This window comes from Somniosus microcephalus, chromosome 17, assembly GCF_052327205.1.
Source record: "Somniosus microcephalus isolate GS21.2 chromosome 17, FLI_Smic_1.0, whole genome shotgun sequence".
NCBI classification, from domain to species: Eukaryota; Metazoa; Chordata; class Chondrichthyes; order Squaliformes; family Somniosidae; genus Somniosus; species Somniosus microcephalus.
Genome location: NC_141003.1, coordinates 13,517,521 through 13,539,843, shown reverse-complemented (window position 1 = coordinate 13,539,843; position 22,323 = coordinate 13,517,521). Strand labels below are relative to the sequence as shown.

Here is a 22,323-nt window from a genome sequence, read left to right as displayed (position 1 = left end):
ATCTCTAATAAGTACAGCTACTCCACCTCCCCCTTTTCCCTCTCTATCTCTTCAAAATATGTTTTACCCTGCAATGTTTAATTCCCAGTCCTGATTTTTCTGTAGCCATGTCTCAGTAATCCCTACTATATCTGATTCCTCGCAACATATTATTGCATCCAGTTCCCTTGTTTTATTACAGACACTGTGTGCATTGCTGTACAGTTTAACTCATTTTTAATAGCAGTTCCTCTCACTTTATTTTTAACAATCTTTTTATACTCCTGTTCTATAACCTTATTTATTCCCTGGCCATTGATGTCCTACCTTTAGCTTAGTTTGTCCTATGCTCTCCTTTCCTGTTTTGTTTATATTCAGGTTTGTTTCATTTCTTGTACATCCCTCCCCCCATCTTATTAGTTTAAAGCCTTTCCACCTCCCTATTTACCCTTTCCGCTAGGACACTGGTCCCATCCTGGTACAGGTGGAGCCCATCCCATCGGTACAGCTCCTTCTTGTCCCACTACTAGTGCCAGAGTTCCATGAAAAGGAATCCCTCTTTCCCCCACCAGCCCTTTAGCCATGTGTTAACTCACCTGATCTGTCTGTCTTGATGCCAATTTGCACGTGGCTTGGGCAATAATCCAGAGATTATTACCCTCGAGGTCCTGCTTTCTAATTTATCTCCTAACTCCTGATACTCCCTCAGCAAGACCTGCTCCTTGTTCCTACCTATGTTGTTTGCTCCATAGCTTGCTCTGTGGAGAACTACTGACCTTGATCCATCCTAAACCATGCTAGTGTCCTTATTATTATTTTGTATAGCTGATATAGATGTGGAGCAACAATTATAATTTTACATTGAGGTGGTTAAGCCAGATAATTGTGTCAGGAGTAGCGGAGTGTATCGCTGTGATGCCTCTCCGTATTTGTGAATCGGGTATTGAGTCGTTCTATGTTCCATGGTCTGTTTTGGGTGATCACAGTCGCACCCTGGAGAGTTTTTAATTCTCTATTTGTGCATCAAGTTTCAGCATCTGCCATGGGTTGTGCAGATGCGGTTTAGGATTGCCCATACGCTTCGCGGGAGATCGAAGCCAGGGACTTTCACAAAGTGTTTGTTTGTGAATTCTTGTGCACTCCAATCGGCTTTCCAAGCATCGTCAGGGTTGAAGTTGCATTGTCGAAGGTTAAGTCCAAAAGGGCTTGCGCGACGTCAAGCGGTGGTGAGGGACGTTGTTGAGATCCTGATGGATGGGGAAGACGTTCGTTTTCCACGATTGGCTGGACTTCCCGGAGGGTTGCGGCATCGCGGCGAATGGACGGGGGAGCGATGTGCGACAGTGCGGGCAGCCAGGGTGTTGGGGTCAACTTGAGGGTTCCAGTGATGCACCACATTGCAGTGTTCAGTTGGACATCAACGAGTCGAGTGTGGCTGTTTCTGGTCCATGCAGTATTCGGCTCTGGCGTAGACAAGGGCCATCGCTGATGTCCGTAGCACTGATGCTGATGCTCCCCAGCTTGTGCTTGCCAGTTTCTGGACCAGGTTGACCCTAATGCCCTAATGCAATATAACACCAAGCCACTTATAAAATTAATTGGACTCATTAGTGCTGATGTCACCACATAGTCACTCTGCTATTGCGAGGCTAGGTCAGGGTGTGAGCACCAGCTGTTTTAACTGGTGGGTGGTGTCGCTGGCTGAGGTACCAGCCAAATGCAGCCTGGATTCGAAGGCCTGAGGAGACATGAATCTTCCCATGTGACAACTTCCCGATCTTGGGCAGGTTGCCGTGCCGCTGGATAGTTGGGGAAGGTGGCAACTCTGGCGTATTCTCCAGCAACTGATTATCGTGCAGCTTTGGGAGAAACCTGGGCAGGTTGGTCAGGCATTATGACGACAGCATTTATAAAAACTGATTTGCTCTTCACCTAGCTAAAAAACAAACTTCTAACCCCAGACTATGTGGTTCTCCCTACTTCACGGCCACCTCACAGGCAAGCTACAACAGTGTAGCTGTCTCTGTTCCATGCATTGGCTGGAAAAATTGGCCGGGAGGGGTGACAATGTTTACAATTGCACTCACAAAATGGAAAGTGAGAGTACGAACCTTTTGGTACTTCGCAATCTTCACTTTCAATGATTTGAAGATGTAGATGATAAAGGTGAGGATTAACAACAAATTGCATTTATACAGCGCCTTTAACGTAGTAAAACGTCCCAAGGTGCTTCACAGGAGTGTTTATCAAACAAAATTTGACACCGAGCCACATAAAGAGATATTAGGACAGGGCTTGGGCAAAGAGATGTGTTTTAAGGAGCATCTTAAAGGAGAAGAGAGAGGTGGAGAAGCGGAGAGGTTTAGGGATGCAGTTCCAGAGCTTAGGACCTAGACAGCTGAAGGCACGGCCGCCAATGGTGGGGTGAAAGAAATCGGGGATGTGCAAGAGCAGGGAAATGTATAACTCCCCACCGAAATTCACTTTGAAGTCAAAAAGAAAGAGAGCTCATTTTGTGTGTACATTTTTTTTGGAACACTTTCTCCTGATGGGGCATGGAAAAATCTGTTCCTATTATTTTATATAATGAGGATTGCCAGAAATAAAGCATCTCTTCAAACCCCAATGGGGAGGCCATTTAGTCTAGTGCTTGTTTCTCTTCTGATTCTAATTTCTCTTAGCTTCACGTTGCATCTTTCTTATCTTGGCGGGGGAGCAAGTAAATGTCAGTGGAGCCCGCAGTCTCTGGCCAAAGTCCGTCCCAATTACATCATCTACATTTAATTAATGAAACTGATGTCATGGAAGAGGGACTTTATACAAGAACTATGAGTACCTCGTTAAATCATTTACCCATATTGTTTCATAGCAACAGGTGTTATGGTAAGCTAGCTGATCTAAGTCAGTGCTCTTAACCAAAAAATATATATTTTAAAACACCCATAGAAATTAAATAGAGAGAAATGAGTAATGACATAAATTAATTTCCTGCTGGAGCTAAGTTGCTATTTAAGTTTCTATTTACTCACCAGAAATGTTCAATTGATAAGACGTCCAACCAAGTGAGATTGACGCCATCAAACTTTTTCAAGATAAATAAATACTTTTAGAATAATTCACTACATTTTTCACTATTGGTGAATCTATTCTGTACCACCTGAACTTGGCAATGGATGTGTAGAAAAAATGATTACCTGTCTGGCGAGTGTAAAGGACAATCTGACCAGATAGCAGCAATTACACTTCCAATTCATCAGCTTCAGGCATTCCATTAACTACAGTGGTAAAGCGTTATGACCCAGATGTGAAGTGAAGGGATATCTCACCAGATTAAGCAAACTGGCAAGCGGCCAGAACCAAGGTTGTTCTCAAACCCCATCATCAGCTGGGTTAATGAGACTTGACTACATGCCGATTATTTGATTTCATTACTATGTCAGTCATCAATTACCTTTATTATAAACTGAAGCACTGTCTCCTCATCAACCTGGTATGTGATGCAGTACATATAAAACCCAAGCAAGGCAGCCAAACAGATCTGGAAAATAAAAATTCAATTGTGAAACATTTAGACTTTTTTTTTAAAGCGCAATATTGCTTATTACAGAGTATAACTCAGTCTTTCCTCTTTCTGCAATAATCACTGATTCTGGAATAAATGTTAATACTCTACATGTGCTGAATGTTTAATTGGCTTCCATTATGTACATTAGGCAAGCAATATTTATATAGTACTCAATGACTGGAACCTCTACATTATTCTAAAATGCAACGTGCTTTAATTAATGGGCACCCTGCTCAAAGTAGAATGTGCAAGCTTTTAATCTGTGGTTATGTATCCTTCTTGGCAAGTCGAGTTTGTGCAAGCTTTTTATTTCTATCTTACATGAAGCATTTATGTGGGGGAGACCTAAACTGGGTGATGTGACTGACAGGCAGTGTCCGAAGCAATCCATCCCGGCCTTGACACATAAGAACATAAGAAGTAGGAGCAGGAGTAGGCCATACGGCCCCTCAGGCCCGCTCCGCCATTCAATAGGATCATGGCTGATCCGAACCTAGACTCACGTCCACTTCCCTGCCCGCTCCCCGTAACCCCTAATTCCCTTATCAGCTAGGAAACTGTCTATCTCCGTTTTAAATTTATTTAATGTCACAGCTTCCACAGCTCTCTGAGGTAGCAAATTCCATAGATTTACTACCCTCTGAGTGAAGAAGTTTCTCCTCATCTCAGTTTTGAAAGGGCAGCCCCTTATTCTAAGATTATGCCCCCTAGTTCTAGTCTCACCCATCAGTGGAAACATCCTCCCCGCATCCACCCGATCAAGCCCCCTCACAATCTTATATGTTTCACCCCAAATTAAAAGTGGATGGGAACATGTGTGGTGACGTACTGGGCCAGCATGACAGCCAGAATCATTCAAATTAAAATCCTAAACCACATCCATAATCGCACTTGAGAAATGCAAGATGGTTATCATTTTCCATTCGTATGGGGAATTCCAGTCTGCCTGCTCTGGAATTCCCTTTGTGAGGCCCTGTACGTGTAAAAAAACTCCCTGCCTCAAGTTATAATATGCCAACCCTGTAAGGCCCCCTATTCCTAACTTCCAATGTATTGGCAAGAGAAACTGTTTTTCAAAGTTGAGAAAACCGAAAGGAAGCGTCTATAACCATATGGCAGGAAATAGTGCAAGATAGAAACAGTTCAATTTTCATTCTCGAGATGTGGGCATCGCTGGCAAGGCTGGCATTTATTGCCCATCCCTAGTTGCCCTGAGAAGGTGGTGGTGGGCCGCCTTCTTGAGCCGCTGCGTAGCGGTTTGATGCAACTGAGTGGCCGGCTGAGCCGGTTTGCAAATGTATTTTCCTCTGTTCAAAACTAAAAGCAGCCTTGTTAAACTTTTAGAGACCAGTTTAAACTGCAGTGCAAAGCTGCTCCTTCAGACCCTCAGCCCTTAGAAATGTTTGCATACGTGCTTTATATCCACTCGAACGCAGGTTTGATTTGCCTTTCCTCGAGTTTTAGTTGTGTTGCACAGGGAGTTAATCGCCTTGCAAGGAAGCGGGGGGAAAATCAGAAAGGAAGTCTTGCATCACATACCAGGTTGATGGCCATGCAGGACGATAGCAAAATACTGCGGATGCTGGAAATCCGAAATAGCAACAGAAAACGCTGGAAAAACTCAGCAGGCCAGGCAACATCTGTGGAGAGAGAAACAGAGTTAACGTTTCAGGTCGATGACCCCTTGTCTGACGAAGGGTCCCAGACCTGAAACGTTAACTCTGTTTCTCTTTCCACGGATGCTGCCTGGCCTGCTGAGTATTTCCAGCGTTTTCTGCTGTTATGATGGCCATGCAGCCTTGACGTCTGGTCCCTGATAAACGACCTGTTTCCAGTACTTGAGGGGTCATGAACGATACAAGATTTAATGTAAGAGATTTAGAACAGAGGGCTGGAGAAACATCTTCACACAGAGAGTTGTGAAGCTGTGGAATTCACTTCTAGGGTTAACGGATAAGGCAGAAACGATGTCAATATCCCAGATTAGATTGGATAGGTTGTTGAAGGAAAAGGGTTTGCAGGGATATGGGAACAAGGTGGATTAATGTGATTAGAATTATTTGCTCGCATGGAGGGTAAATGATGCCACGAACTTGTGGGCCGAATGGCCTATTTCAGTGTAGTAACTTCTAACTTGACCTACAGCCGAGCCACCAATCCAGCCTCTCAGCTGTAGGCTATGGCCCAGGAAGGACTTGCAGGCAAAGCAGCTGAGAATGGAGGCCCTTCAGTGGAAAGGAAATACCCTGAGCGACAATTCTTACGTGTAAACATTTCTAATTGTGCAAACATTAAGGCAACCGTTCTTCAACAACCAGGTAAATGAAGTTGAGGTGCAGATCAGTCATGATCTAATTGACTGCTGGAGCAGGCTCAAGGGGCTGAATGGCCTGCTCCTGTTCCTATGTTCTATATTCCTAAACCTTCAACAGACAAAGTCTGAGTACTATTATTAGTTTTACTTTTAATTGCTGTAAGTGTATTGGGGTATTACAATAATATGAGTGTCTGGGCTTGTTGTCCATCCTAAAGGCTCACTCTGTTACAATAACTGTGCAACATGACATGGATTTGCGTCTGTATTGGCGACCACTGCTCAAAGCATTATCAGAGAATGGAGAAAGGGAAACTGAGTGCATCTGTCTCGCCGTCTGCATGTGCTAAGGCCAAAAGGACAGAGCGCCTATCAGGACAGGGGAAAGGGGCAAATCTAGGATAAGAGAGAACTGAATAAAGATTATGATTATGGATCTGAGACTTGGACAAGAAAAAAATGACATTTCAAAAGAAGAGGAAATTTTTAAGTTTAGCCAAGGAGTGAGTCTAAGAAGAGTAAAGCAAAGCAAAGCAAAGATGCAGCTGGGCTTATTGCAAGTGAAGGAGATAAGGAAAATGTGCTGTGGGGAAAACCGAATGGTGCATGAAACTATGCCAACAATGAGCAGTGAGCTTCCAACAATAACAAGGTTCTGACTGCACTGCCGCCAATATCCAGCTATGAAATAAAGCCCCATTCATGGTTATTGCAAAAACTATTAAACTATTGTTCTAGTAAACTAGTTAATAATTTTGCCATTATGATGTGGACAGGATAATCTCAAATTCATTATTACTAAATAAAAGTTAATCTTTATAGGAATTTTATCATATTACAGTTCATTAATCTTTATTCTATGGGTATCAATAATAATTTATTTGCCACTGGTTCAATAAATCACAACTGTGAAATTCAAAACCTACACATTTATAAAATAACACAGGCCATGCACCTGTGTGTATTAGTCATATTATTCTGCTGAGGGACTTCTACATTGATCGTATCTTCACAAGGTTTTCTCTATGCTCTAGCACTGAGAGGCTTGGCCTATCAGTTCTGGATTGTGGGAGGAAATTAACCCAAGGGGCTCTCAACAATGAGTTGAGGGCTTGGGAGGGACACTATAACATTTTTCTATCTTGCCGGAGAAGAAGCAGTTTGGGAATAAAAAGCGCTCTTGTTGAAAGTCCACATTCCGCCTCTCCACTCATAGGCAATGGTCTAAAATGGGCTTTTCCATTTCAACTATCTATAGTACTGAAATGCATCACTTTACATAGAAGATACAGCAGAGAAACAGGCCATTCGGTCCAACTGGTCCATGCTGGTGGTTATGCTCCACACGAGCCTCCCCCCATCCCTCTTCATCTCACCCTATCAGCATATCCTTCTATTCCTTTCTCCCTCATGTGTTTATCTAGCTTCCTCTTAAATATATCAATGCTAATCACCTCAACTACTCCACGTGGTAACGGATTCCACATTCTCACCATTCTCCTGATTGGATTTATTGCTGACTGTCTTATATTTATGACCGCTAGTTTTGGACTCCCCACAAGTGAAAATATCTTCTCTACATCTACCCTATCGAGTCCTTTCATAATCATGAAGACTTCTATCAGGTCACCCCTCAGCCTTCTCCTTTCTAGAGAAAAGATCCGCAGCTTTTTCAATCTTTCCTGATAGGTACAACCTTTCAGTTCCGGTATCATCCTTGTCAATCTTTTTTTCCATTTTGAAATCCGTGCTGACTCTTTATTATATTTTCGGTTTCTAGATGTTTTACTATTACATCTTTGAGGAGAAATTCCATTATCTAGATTACCTAGACTCGAGTGTAGGGAGCAACATTATAAAGTTTACAGATGATACTAAACTTGGCAAAGTAGTAGATCACGCTTCAGGATGACACAGACAGGATGGTGAAATGGGCAGAAGCACGGCAGATGGCGTTCAATACGGAGAAGTGTGAAGTGATGCACTTTGGGAGAACTAATATGGAAAGACAGTGAACTATAAATAGCTCGATCTGGAGAAGTGTAGATGAGCAGAGAGACCTTGGTGTCCATGTACACAAATCCTTAAAGGTGACAGGACAAGTTGATAAGGTGGTTAAAAAAGCATGTGGGTTACTTGGGTTTATAAAGAGGAATAGAATATAAAAACAAAGTGATCAGGCTGGAACTTTATAATTCACGGGTTAGGCCTCAGCTGGAGTATTGTGGACAATTCTGGGCCCCACACTTCACAAAGATGTCAAGGCCTTAGAGAGGGTAGAGAGGAGGTTTACCAGGATGTTACCAGGGATCAGGGACTTCAGTTATGAGGAGAGGTTGGAAAAGTTAGGACTGTTCTCCTTGGAACAGAGAAGGTTAAGAGGTGACCTAATGGAGGTTTACAAGATGATGAGAGGTTTTGATGGAGTAGATCGAGAAAAACTATTCCCTCTGGTGAGTGGGTCAATAACCAGAGGTCACAGATTTAAAATCACTGGTGAAAGATCTAGAGGGGAGATGAGGAGAAATTTTTTCACTCAGTGTTGTTGGGATCGGGATCGCTCGACCTGAACAGGTGGTGGAAGCTGATTCCATCAATAATTTTAAAAGGGAGTTGGACGGGTTCTGGAGGATGAGGAACTCACAGGGTTACGGACACAAAGCGGGGGGTGGGACTGAGCACGACGGCTCTTTCAAAGAGCCAGCACAGGCACGATGGGCCGAATGGCCTCCTTCTGTGCTGTAAGGTTCTATGACTCGATGATCTTTCCTACCACCAACATTAAGCTAACTGGTCTATTGTTCCCTGGATTTGTTCTATTTACAATGTCACTCAATCTCATTGAGTTATCCTGTACAGATGTATTTAAGTGTATTGCCTACATAGTTTTAACTCACCGGTGGGTTAGTTTTAGTCTACCTGGGCCAACTGATATATTCTGACTTTATATTTACTAAAAAGCGGTCAGTGGTTTAAATTTCCCCAGTCACGTACATCACACCCAACATCAGAAAAGCACTGCCCACAGTGCCTGTTATTCTTTCCCAGTGTTACTCAGTTTTATAAGAACATAAGACTTAGGAGCAGGAGTTGGTCATTTGGCCCCTCGAGCCTGCTCCGCCATTCAATAAGATCATGGCTGATCTGATCTTGGCCTCAACTCCACTTCCCTGCCCGCTCCCCATAACACTTGACTCTCTTATCGTTCGAAAATCTGTCTACCTCCACATTAAATATAGTCAATGACCCAGCCTCCACAGCTCTCTGGGGAAGAGAATTCCAAAGATTCACCACCCTCTGAAAAAATAAATTTCTCCTCATTTCCTATTTATAAGGGTGCCCCCTTATTCTGAAATTATGCCCCCTAGTTCTAGATTCCCCCACGAGGGGAAACATCCTCTCTGCCTATACCCTGTCAAGCCCCTTCAGAATCTTATAAATCTTTTAAAATAACAGGAAGAGGCCAATTTAAGACAGTAGGAATCGAAACTAGAAAAACAGAAGAACGTGACCTTTTGGTCTGGTGGCCAGGAAAAAGGCCGGAAGCTGGAACGCTTTTCCCCCATGTTTCTGGAAGCACCATAAACATAGAGTTGCCAACCCTCCAGGGCTGCCCTGGAGTCTCCAGGAATTAAAGATTCATCTCCAGGACACAGCGGTGAGCAACACCCGGGAGAAAGATCACAGGGCCGTTAGTAAATAGTATTTCATCCATTTTCTGTAAACACTTATTTATTAGTTACTAACTGGAGTACCCGGCGTTGCCGAGGGAACTGAAGAACCCTCTGCCATGTTTATAAAACTGTTTATAAAACTGTTGGGATTGAAGAACTCTTGCTAAGCACCCAGGAGGTGGTTGTTTAACTTCGTTTTTTGTTAATGGGGATCACCAGTAGCCATATACTCCAGGTTTTACAGTTTTCCTTCTATGTGAATTTGGAGGTAGCAAGCAGAATTATAATTTTGCAATGTTATCATTGACATTAATGAGAGAGGGAGAGGGAGGGGGAAGGAGAGAGAGAGAGAGAGAGAGAGAGGGCGGGAAGGAGAGAGAGAGAGAGGGGGGGAAGAAGCGAGAGGGGGGGAAGGAGAGAGAGAGAGAGAGAGGGGGGAAGGAGAGAGAGAGAGAGGGGGGTAAGGAGAGAGAGAGAGAGAGGGAAGGAGAGACAGAGAGAGGAGAGAGGGAAGGGGAGGGAGAGAGAGAGGAGAGAGAGAGGGAAGGAGAGAGAGAGAGAGGGAAAGAGAGAGAGAGGGAAGGAGAGAGAGGGGGAAGGAGAGAGAGAGAGAGGGGGAAGGAGAGAGAGATGGGAAAGAGATACAGAGACAGAGACAGAGAGAACCGCGTGGTCCGAGAGCCCGAGAGACAGCGAGCGGGGGAGCGGCGCTGGCGGGCTGGCGCGGGAGCTGAGCTGAGGTGAGTCAGACCGGGCTTGAGGTGCTAGGCCGCGCACGGGGGCTCCGTGTCACCGCGGCCGGGCTCTGAGTCCAACCCCTTCCCCGGGGTGTCTTCCTCTCTTCTCTACCTCCTTCCCTCACTCTCTCCTTCCCTCTTGCTCTCTCTCCTTCCCTCTCTCTCTCTCCTTCCCTCTCTCTCTCTCTCCTTCACTCTCTCTCTCTCTCTCCTTCCCTCTCTCTCTCTCTCTCCTTCCCTCTCTCTCTCTCTCCTTCCCTCTCTTTTCCCGGTCCCGCACTCACGGCAGGCCGCAGGCTTAGGCCCCGCCCACACACGCCATGAAACGCCCCCCGTGACGCATCATACCGCGGTTCCCCCGTAGGATTGGTCAACCATCACGTCACTCAATGCTAATGCGGCCCGTCGATTGGTCCATCCACTCGTCAGTCACGCCGAAGAAGCTTTGTTAAAATGACCGGATTTTGTCTGTTTTTTGTAAACTGTCCGAACAATTTTTGTATGACCAAAAAATAAACACGCCTATGACACTCCCCTAATCATAAGCTTTCTTTTGATATAGCATATGTGTAAGTACGATCTATAACTTTTGAGTTTACCGTGCGCAGACACACAGACAGACAGACTCATTTTATATATATACTAGCTGGAGTGCCCGGCGGTGCCGAGGCTTTTTCGAGGGCATGTTGTTGTTGGAAGAGAGAGAGAGAGCGACTGGGGGGGAAGAGAGAGAGCGACTGGGGGGGAAGAGAGAGCGACTGGGGGGGGAAGAGAGAGAGAGACTGGGGGGGAAGAGAGAGAGCGACGGGGGGGAAGAGAGAGAGCGACTGGGGGGGGAAGAGAGAGAGCGACTGGGGGGGAAAAGAGCGAGTGACTGGGGGGGAAGAGAGAGAGCGACTGGGGGGGAAGAGAGAGAGCGACGGGGGGGAAGAGAGAGAGCGATGGGGGGAAGAGAGAGAGCGACTGGGGGGAAGAGAGAGAGCGACTGGGGGGGAAGAGAGAGAGCGACTGGTGGGGAAGAGAGAGAGCGACTGGGGGGGAAGAGAGAGAGCGACTGGGAAGGGGGGAAGGAGGGGAAGGGGGAAGGGGGGAAGGGGGGGAGAGAGAGCATGACTGAGGGGAAGGGGAGGGGGACGGGAGGGGAGGGGAAGGGGAGGGTAGGGGAGGGGGAGGGGAGGGGGAGGGGAGGGGAGGGGGAGGAGGGGAGGGGAGGGGGAGGGGGGAGGAAGGGGGGAGGAAGGGGAGGGGGGAGGAAGGGGAGGGGGGGAGGAAGGGGAGGGGGGGAGGAAGGGGAGAGGAGGGGCGGGGGAGGAGGGAGGGGAGGGGGGAGGAAGGGGAGGGGTGTAGGAAGGGGAGGGGGGAGGAAGGGGGGGAGGGGGAGGGGAGGGGCAGAGGGGAGGGGTGGGGGAGGTGGGGGAAGGAGGGGGGGAGAAAGGGAGTGGGGGAGCCAGCAGACCCTCTCCCCTCTGCCGGCGATGGCTCCGCTGAGCTCCATGCCGCCCCACGCACTGACATGCCGAGCGCAGCGCCCCGGTGAGCCCGAGCCCCGCCCTCCCGAGGCCGAGCCTGAGACGGCCGATTGCGGCTGGCCGGGCCCGGTTGCCTTGGTAACCCTCCTCCCTTCTCCGCCTCCCGATCTCCGGGCCTGGGCCTGAGCGGCCGATTGCGGCTGGCCGGGCCCGGTTGCCTTGGTAACCCTCCTCCCCTCTCCGCCTCCCGATCTCCGGGCCTGGGCCTGAGCGGCCGATTGCGGCTGGCGAGCCCGGTTGCTGGGGTAACCCTCTCCGCTCCCCCTCCCCTCCCGAGCCCCGCCCCCCCCCCCATGAACCGCGAGGAGCTTGCAGTGAGCCCAGCCAGCCTTTACCAAGATGGCTGGTCGCTGGTTCGGAATCGGGCCCAGCGTGGGGGTGGGGGGGTGAGGGGTGGGAGGAGCTTGCCACAAAACAATTGCCTAGGGTCCAGCATGGCTGGCAACAGACGCCCAGGCTTCGAGGCCTATCTGCAAAAACGGGGAAAGGTAGGAAAATTAATGAGATTAGATAAAATATTTAGAAAGTAATTAACTTTTTTTTAAAACAATATGGCCTAGAAATTCAGTGGGCTGCGCCACCAGTTAGCGCCCAAAGAGGGCACTCAGTGGCTTTAGCGCCACTGGCCACACCTCCCGCGATATTTAGCGGGGCGCTAATGGCGGCGTTAGCCTGTAGCGCTGCACCGCCACCGATGACGTCATCGGTGTGCGCAGCACCCCGCTCCCGCCCCGATCACCATATTTGGTCGCGCCCGCCTCTTCAACGCCGGTCGCAAATCGCGACCGGTTCACAGGGCCTACCTGTGGCGGTAGTGGCGCAGGTTAAGGTGGAGGTGCGGAGCGGCCGCTTTTTCGGCGGCCGCCTGCCAGCACCTCCGTCCCCGGCCTCCTAAACCCCACCCCCCCGCGGCATTGCCGGCTGTTTCCCGAGAGCCCGGCACTTCTCCTTGGTGCCGGGCTCATTTGCCGGCACTCGCGAGCGGGGATCGCGCTGTTGCAGGCACCTCCCCCTTAACAGTGGAAGGCCTGCAGTACCGCAGCGTGCCGTGCCGCAGCGTGTGGCGCTGTGGCCCTTAGCGCGCCGATATTCAGGGTGAGCGCCCCAAGCGGGGCGCGGGGAGCCTCGAGTAGCGGCCCCGTTTCCGTTTGGGGCGCAGAAACTGAATATCGGGATGGCGCAAGTGGCTCCGCTCGCAGCGGTAATTCCGGCACCCAGGCGAGCTTGGCGCCCCAAACGGCGCCCAACTGAATTTCTAGGCCTATGTGTTTTCAAAGCAACTTTTTTTTTAAAGACGCAGAAAGCGGGAAAAAGAAATGAAAAGTTTGGAATCAAGATGGCGGCGACTCACCTCGGTTCAGAACGATAAGGCCCACCCACACACGCACCGATTGGTCGACCGTTAGGTCACCAAAGCGTAGGATTGGTCAATCCTCCCGTCACTCGACTCTAGGAGGGCTCGCCCGCACGCGCCAGGAACCCGCCCCCGCCATGCAGCGATTGGTCGACCGTCGGGTCGCTCGACCGTACGATTGGTCGACCTCGACGTCACTCTATTGCTAATGAGCGGATAATGAGGTGCTAATGAGCGGAATTTTGAATGTTTTTTGGATACCGCGGGTGCAATTTTTGTCTCGCCGAAACGTAAATACGCTTATGACCGTTCCGGAATCGTAAGCTTTCTTTTGATGTAATGCACATGTAGGTACGCTTTATAACTTTAGAGTGTATAGCCGGACAGACGCACCGAAGGACAGACAGACAGGCAGACAGACAGACAGATGTATCCTTTTAATATATAAGATATAGAGATATAAACATATTCCAAATTGGAAAAAAAGGCTGTTTGACAGACAGTCAAGAATCATCCAATCAGGTAATGAGGAGTCGGCTTGCCTTGAAATTGGTGGCGGAAGGCGGTAAAGTTCGAGGATGGGCGTTTTAGGCGATCGATGGAGGGAGTGTAACGGCGGGGCGGTTGGAGGCAGCAGGTCATGTGATGAAATGCCAGGAATACGTCTAACCAGAGTTGGCAACGCTATATAATCAGGGCAGTTTGACCATAAGGAGGTAGGGTTTCCAAGGGCACTCTGGCTACAGGTCAGAGTACTAATGAAGCCTAACTAACACAGCAGGTTTGCATCTTAAACCATTGGCTTTCAAACTGCAAGGGAAATCCTTGAAGTTGTTACATTTCTGTCAAACTGTCATCAGATTTCTGATTTTGCTTGTACGGCCTTTCTGTTGCAATACACCGTAATAGAATAGTTTTTCCCCCCCACTGTTTTCCTTTGGGTAGTTTTTAAAAAAATTGTTCCTTGGATGTGGACGTCGCTGGCAAGGCTAGCATTTATTGCCCATCCCTAATTGCCCTTGAGAAGGTGGTGGTGAGCTGCCTTCTTGAACTGCTGCAGTCCGTGTGGTGAAGGTGCTCCCACAGTGCTGTTAGGGAGGGAGTTCCAGGATTTTGAACCAGCGATGATGAAGGAACGGCGATATATTTCCAAGTCAGGATGGTGTGTAACTTGGAGGGGAACTTACAAGTGATGGTGTTCCCATGCGCCCGCTGCCCTTGTGCTTCTAGGTGGTAGAGGTCGCAGGTTTGGGAGGTGCTGCCGAAGAAGCCTTGGCGAGTTGCTGCTGTGCATTTTGTAGATGGTACACACTGCAGCCACGGTACGCCGGTGGTGGAGGGAGTGAATGTTTAAGGTGGTGACTGGGGTGACAATCAAGCGGGCTGCTTTGTTCTGGATGGTGTCGAGCTTCTTGGGTGTTGTTGGAGCTGCACTCATCCAGGCAATTGGAGATTATTCCATCACACTCCTGACTTGTGTCCTGTAGATGGTGGAAAGGCTTTGGGGAGTCAGGAGGTGAGACACTCGCTGCAGAATACCCAGCCTCTGACCTGCTGTTGTTGCAACAGTATTTATGTGGCTGGTCCAGTTCAGTTTCTGGTCAATGATGACGCCCAGGATGTTGATGGTGGGGGATTCGATGATGGTAATGCCGTTGAATGATAAGGGCGGTGGTTAGACTCTCGCTTGTTGGAGATAGTCATTGCCCGGCACTTGTGTGGCGTGAATGTTACCTGCTACTTATCAGCCCAAGCCTGAATGTCGTCCAGGTCTTGCTGCATGCGGGCATGGACTGCTTCATTATCTGGGGAGTTGTGAGTTGACACTGTCTTTTTAAAATTAGGACAGGAGCTCCCAAGGAGCTTGTCAATATTTGCAGATGATCCACACACAGTTTGAAAGCCACTGCCTTAGATAGACATTTACGGTGAGATGGCTTGAAACTGCCCAGTTCATTCCCTGTAGGACCTTTATAGCTTACATGCTGGACAGGATTTCCTCCCATCAGCCTGGGTTGAATTCAAACCCAGGTCCCAAGGGTGAAAGAACAATGGCCCGGAATTTGCAGTGGGTAATAACAGCGACCGAACAGCGTTCGCTGTTATTACCCCTTTGAAACTGTCCGCAACTTCAGGATGTAGCACATGTGTATCCTAACGCGGAAATCCTGAAGTTGGGGTCAGTCATTCACTGCTCCGACACTGACTGTGCTGTGGACTCCCCCCCACCCCCGCCATAGACTGCAATCAGTGTAATCAGTGAAACTGACGAGAACTTAGGCTTTTCTGCGGTAATATCGCTGTTAAATACCCCATTAAAAGTTACAGCCTTTTGGATTATGTGTGACTGGGGTTTTAACAGTGTATTGACTGCTAAACAAATGTTATGGCCCTGAAAAACGAATTTTAATTTGATGGGAGTGTAAAATTTATCCATTTTAATAAAATTTAAAATTTTTAAGAAACTTAAAAAAAATTTTTTTGAGTTTGTTCATCTTTATTTCAGGTTTACCTTTTCCCCACGTGAAAGCCCCAATCATTGTTTTGCTCTCTATAATATTTTTTTAAAAGTTAGAGTAACAGGAGCTTATTGGTTCTTGCTCTGTTGAGAATTCTGCATTGTGATTGGCTGCTTAGACAGCTTGTTGACGTCACAGCAGCTCGCACTAGGGATTCCCCATTAACTCACATTGATTGCAACTGAACATCAGAAAAGCTGAACTTCTTGCCACAGAGATCGCGAGATCTTTGTGGGAAGCTTACTTCGGGGCTATGTTCCCCAGAATTTTTTTTTGGCCCTGCGGGGCCCTTTTAAGGGGCTGCGCGAGCCATTCAATATATCGCCGTAGACCACAAATTATGGGCCCTTGGAACACGGTCATTATCTACATAAATGTCTTGCATCTCGGGAATGCTCATTGCATTTTGTTACAAACACAAACTATCCCTGGCGGGAAAAAAATAATTCAGTGTGGGTTCTTCTAATCTGCAGCCTGACATTTACATGGTCCTACCCTTAAATGGTCATATCGAATGGCAGAGCAGGCTCGGGGTCAAATGGTCTACTCCTGCTCCTATTTCTTATGTTCTTATGTACCCATCTGTAAACCTTCCTCACTTAACAATTAAACTCTGAATGATCTTATTGAAACGTATAAGATTCTGAGGGAGCTTGACAGGGTAAATGCAGAGAGGATGTTCCCCTCATGGGGGAATCTAGAACTCGGGGGCATAGTTTCTTAACACCTGGCCCTTAACACCAAGAAAACAAAAGAAATCATTGTGGACTTCAGGAAGTCCAAAGGCGGAAGTCACACCCCCATCCACATCAATGGGGCTGTGGTGGAAAGGGTGGACAGTTTTAAGTTCCTCGGAGTCCACATCACGGAAGACCTCTCCTGGTTCCTCAACACCTCCTCTCTGGTGAAGAAGGCCCAGCAGCGCCTATATTTCCTAAGGAGGCTGAAGGGATGTAATCTGTCACCCCTGATCCTCTCTAACTTTTACCGCTGCACTATAGAGAGCATCCTGACGAACTGTATCACAGTATGGTATGGCAGCTGTAGCTACTATGACCGGAAAGCCCTGCAGCGGGTAGTCAAAACTGCCCAACGCATTACCGGCACCCGGCTACCGACCATAGAGCACATATACCATAAACGCTGTCTACGGAGGTCACAGTCCATCATCAAAGACCCTACCCACCCCAGCCACAGTCTGTTCGCCCTCCTGCCATCTGGGAGACGCTACAGATGCATTCGCACCCGTACAACCAGATTTAGGAACAGCTTCTTTCCCAGGGCTGTCATCCTACTGAACTCCACAAATAAACTCTAAAGCCTGCACATCTGCCAATGCACTTTATTATGGTTATATTTATGTTAATATACTACAAGCCAAATGTATGTTGAATGTTTAAATGTCTTAATCCAAATGTACACTCTCGGGAGCCGCAAGCCTACATTTCGTTGTACTGCACTTGTGCACTAACAATGACAATAAAAGTTGATTTTGTTGTTTTTGTTTGTTGTTCAGAATAAGGGGTCACCCATTTAAAACGGAAATGAGGAGGAATTTCTCCTGTCAGAGGGTCGTGAATCTTTGGAATTCTCTACCCCAGAGAGTTGTGGAGGCGGAGTCATTGAATATATTTAAGGTGGAGTTAGACAGATTTTTGAACGATAAGGGAGTCAAGGGTTATGGGGAGTGGGCAGGGAAGTGGAGTTGAGGCCAAGATCCGATCAGCCATGATCTTATTGAATGGCGGAGCAGGCTCGAGGGACCAAATGACCTACTCCTGCTCCTATGTCTTATGTTCTTATATACCCATCTGTAAACCTTCCTCATTTAACAATTAAACTCTGAATGACGTCACTTAACAGCAATTCGGTTATTAATCTTAAAAGGGACACCTTAGCAGCAGAATACAACATTGTATGTTACATGCTGTGACTCCCCTGTCATTGCAAGCAAAGCATCATCAGACTTCTGTGACCAATTGTAGGTCAGAGTCGCTGGTAGGCATTTATTTATATTAGCTGATATCCCATGGCATTGCTCACTCTATATCGGAGCATCTACTGTTTTATAAGAGCAGTATGTTCTACCATGTAACGCACAATGTATTCTGCTACTACGGGGCAGGTGTGTGTAACTTAGCCTGTCCCCTCAAGGCTACAGTTTAACTGGACATTATGAGATCAATTACTGGCCAATTACTCCCAGGAATAACCTGAGATCACAAGCCTGTGAGTCATTTCTCTGTAAATTAGCAGCAGCCTAAAATCATTCAGACTTTATATCTTTTAAGATTGTTTGGCATCCATGAAAAAATTTAACTTTGGATTTGTGAGGGACTGAAAGCTTTTATGTTTAAGAGTATTCGATCTCCCACTGATTTAAATGGAAATGAAAATGGGGAGAGGTGTACAACAACAACAACTTGTATTTATATAGCACCTTTAACGTAGTAAAGCATCCCAAGGCGCTTCACAGGAGTATTTTAAGACAAAAAAAAATTTGACACCGAGCCACATAAGGATAAATAAGGGCAGGTGACCAAAAGCTTGGTCAAAGAGGCAGGTTTTAAGGAGCGTCTTAAAGGAGGAAAGCGAGGTAGAGAGGCAGAGTGATTTAGGCAGGGAATTCCAGAGCTTAGGGCCTAGGCAACAGAAGGCACGGGCACCAAAGGTTGAACGATTATAATCAGGGATGCTCAAGAGGGCAGAATTAGAGGAGCGCAGATATCTCGGGGGGTTGTGGGGCTGAAGGAGATTACAGGCGGTTTATAACGGGCGGCTGGTCCGCTATCATCCGGTTTATACTATCGCCCAAAGTCAAAATCACTCCCAGTGAGTCAAGAGCAAGTGCTGGCTTCAGGTGAAGCCGGGTTAGAAGGTGGACCAAGCCATGCAGATATAGCCCAGTCCGCATTGTGAAGTCGTACATTATAAATCCCACCATCCACATCTATAATGGAAACTGCCTATGTAAACTTGTCACACCGCAATTCCACCCTGCTGGGGGTGGAGTGCCTCCACTGGCAGGAGGTGCAGATGCAGGATTTTTGATCATTTAAATTTTTGAGTAACTGACACGAAATGGTTGCAAAATATATTTTCGCACTTTACTGTAAAAATCTGTTAAAGAGTTATGCATTCGAAACACAACACTCCGACCATAGAGCAATAAGGATTGCAACCTCCCCCCAACCCCACCACCATCAGCAAGATGTCTAAAATTGAGCTGAAGTTTAACACAACTGCAATAACAACAGAAAACGCTGGAAAAACTCAGCAGGGCAGCATCCGTGGAGAGAGAAACGGAGTTAACGTTTCAGGTCTGGGACCCTTCGTCAGAACTGGAAAACTTTAACACAACTGTTATTTATTATTCAATAAGCGTTTGTTTTCCAAACCCCCTTCAGGAAAAATGCTGCCAGAATTTATCTGGCTCTCGCTAAACTCCAAATGCAGTTTATTTTTTATGACTTAAGACGGGTGAAAGTTATAATACCGCGGGTGACAGTAACCAAAAGGTTTGCATGAGTGTTTGAGTAGTATAAAGAGGGCGGGGGGCGGGAATCAAAGTAAACAGATATCTGTATGTACTTTTAGAAAGATTGCCACAAGTGCTTCTTTTGGTGGACACAGCCAAGAGACTGGCTCCTTCCAGTTTGACAGCCACCGTTACCTTTGACCTGTTGTTATTTACATGTCTCGCCCCTGGACAATGTTACACTTTGTTCCAGACTTCAATCACAATGCAACATTGTATCCTCGCAAGCGATTGTCACAAGACACAATAATGTAACCACCGGAGCTCACACAAGGTTCTGTTTACTCTGACAGCCCCAGTGCCAGAATTAGTCAGTCCTCCCATATGCAAACAGCCCTCGCTGCTCAAATCACAGTGACCGTGCAAATCCACACGGTTTTAGCAATAACGTCTCGCATGCATTAATTAGCTCCGTTTCCCCTTTAGCGACTGTGGATATGCAATAATGTCAGTCATGAAGCATATTGCAAAAGGCAGTGCTTTTTTTATATATATAATTAAAAACAGCTTACAATGATGCCAACCCAGTACGGGGTGTCTCTGGCCAGCAAGGAGGAGCTGATACTTTTCATTATGAAGGCGACCACTGCAATGGCAATGCCCAGGACCAGTTGCAGTAACGCGATTATAACGGGGAAGCGACAGCCACAGCACTTGTGGGAGTTTTCATCCTGGCCCGCTTTGGCCGCTTCTTTCTTGCCCTGCTTCTTCTCCGCCGATCCGCCTTTCTCTTTCGCAGGTTCGGTGTTCTTGCTCTCCTCTACTTTGTCTTGTTTTTTGTTCTTTTGGTCGTCCGTTCCCATGGTTTCTGCCTGTTTTATGTGTGTGTGTGTTTTTTTTTAAAAGAACAGAATTGGTGATGGTGATGTGTGAACTTAGGGCGTTGGTGTTGGAAATCGATTACAGTCCTTTACCGAGTCTGGACAAATATGGAAAACATTCAGGGGGCAGTTCTCAGCCCTTCGAATCCCACATATAGACTAACAGGAGGGGGAAGGCGAGGGGGATTCAAACACCCCACAGAAAGAGGTCTGTACAAACTCCACTCAGCTCAAAGGTTTGTTATTTGTATTGGGCAAAGAGAGGGAGAGGGAAAAGGACCAGTTCTCAGTTATTTTCAGTTTTACAACAGAATAGAGAATCCAATTGGAAAACACATCAACAAAGAAAACCCTTTATATGTCTAGACTGTGATTAAACTGGCTTATCTGCTCCCTGCTGAGCTGCAGGGAGTTCCCACTCCAGATTGTACCAGGTAACTGAGGGTGGGGTACACCCGTACCAGGTAACTGAGGGTGGGGTACACCCGTACCAGGTAACTGAGGGTGGGGTACACCCGTACCAGGTAACTGAGGGTGGGGTACACCCATCTCAGTCAACAGCAGTGGAGCAGGATATAAGCAAGAATGATACAGCACAGAAGGAGGCCATTCGGCCCATCATGCCTGTGCTGGCTCTTTGTTGAGCTGTCCAATTAATCCCACTCCCCTGCTCTTTCCCCATAGCCCTGTAAATACTTTCCCTTCAAGTATTTATCCAATTCTCTTTTGAAAGTTACTATTGAATCTGCTTCCACCACCCTTTCAGGCAGTGCATTCCAGATCACAACAACCCGCTGAGTAAAAAAATATTTCCTCATGTCGCCTCTGGTTCTTTTGCCAATCACCCTAAATAGAAACATAGAAACATAGAAGATAGGAGCAGGAGTAGGCCATTCGGCCCTTCGAGCCTGCTCCGCCATTCAATGAGATCATGGCTGATCATCCAAATTCAGTACCCTGTCCCTGCCTTCTCCCCATATCCCTTGATCCCTTTATCCTTAAGAAATATATCCAACTCTTTCTTGAATATACTTAATGAACTGGCCTCCACCGCCCTCTGTGGCAGAGAATTCCACAGGTTCACCACTCTCTGGGTGAAGAAATTCCTCCTCATTTCAGTCCTAAATGGCTTACCCCTTTATCCTTAGACTATAACCCCTGGTTCTGGACTCCCCGGCCATCAGAAACATCCTTCCTGCATCTAGTCTGTCCAGGCCTGACAGAATTTTATAGGTTTCGATGAGATCCCCTCTCAATCTTCTAAACTCCAGTGAGTATAAGCCCAATCGACACAATCTCTCCTCATACGTCATTCCTGCCATCCCAGGTATCAGCCTGGTGAATCTTCGCTGCACTCCTTCCATGGCAAGAACGTCCTTCCTCAGGTAAGGCGACCAAAACTGCACACAATACTCAAGGTGCGGTCTCACCAAGGCCCTGTACAACTGTAGCAAGACATCCTTGTTCCTGTACTCGAACCCTCTTGCTGCGAAGGCCAACATGCCATCTGTGTCCTCTGTTTACCGACCCTTCTACCACTGGAAACAGTTTCTCCTTATTTACTCTATCAAAACCATTCATGATTTTGGACACCTCTATCAAATCTCCTCTTAACCTTCTCTGCTCTAAGGAGAATAATGCCAGCTTCTCCAGTCTCTCCACATAACTGAAGTCCCTCATCCCTGGTGCCATTCTAGTAAATCTATTCTGCACCCTCTCCAAGGCCTTGATATTCTTCCTAAAGTACGGTGCCCAGAATTGAACACAATTCTCCAGCTGAGGCCTAACCAGTGGTTTATAAAGGTGTGATGAAATAACTCTGTGTTCTGGCATTTGTATTGTCTGTTGTTGTACTTGCTAATGTATGGAATGTTCTACAGATGTAACCACTAATGCTCCTCCCTAGCCCCGCCCCTCTGGATCCTCCAGATTGGTGTGAGTCTTACTCATAAGGGCTGGGTCGGTGATGAATGATGGCTGCCTTGTGTTAACTCGATGCCATGTTCTTACTTAATAAAAGCCTTTAGTTTTAAGCTTTAACCTCTTGGATTCAGGCAGTTATTTGGCACATCAATTTTATTAAGTAACAACTTTTGGAAGATGGATCGATTTTTGAAACCAGAGCATCTGGATATCGATCCCCATTCGGCAGATGCGTCGAAGAAATTTACGCATTGGCTTCGATGTTTTGAACACTTCATCGCATCAATCGATCCGCCGGTTAACAAGTTGGGTCTTCTAACCAACTTGGTAAGTCATCAAACTTACTCTATAATTGAAGATATTACTACAT

At 47.0% G+C, this 22,323-nt stretch overlaps 1 protein-coding gene across 1 annotated transcript in view; it reads right to left on the bottom strand.

Annotated features, from left to right (window-relative positions):
- sspn (sarcospan (Kras oncogene-associated gene)) overlaps positions 1-20,163 on the bottom strand; it is a 42,847-nt gene extending 22,684 nt beyond the window's left edge. Inside the window, exons 1-2 of the mRNA XM_086009951.1 lie at positions 19,722-20,163; positions 3,431-3,517 (exon numbers count right to left, since the gene is read on the bottom strand). Of these exons, the coding sequence (XP_085866077.1) occupies positions 3,431-3,517; positions 19,722-20,012 (378 nt within the window). The 5' untranslated portion in view covers positions 20,013-20,163. The remainder of the gene's footprint in view (positions 1-3,430; positions 3,518-19,721) is intronic.
- Positions 20,164-22,323: the final 2,160 nt, after the last annotated feature.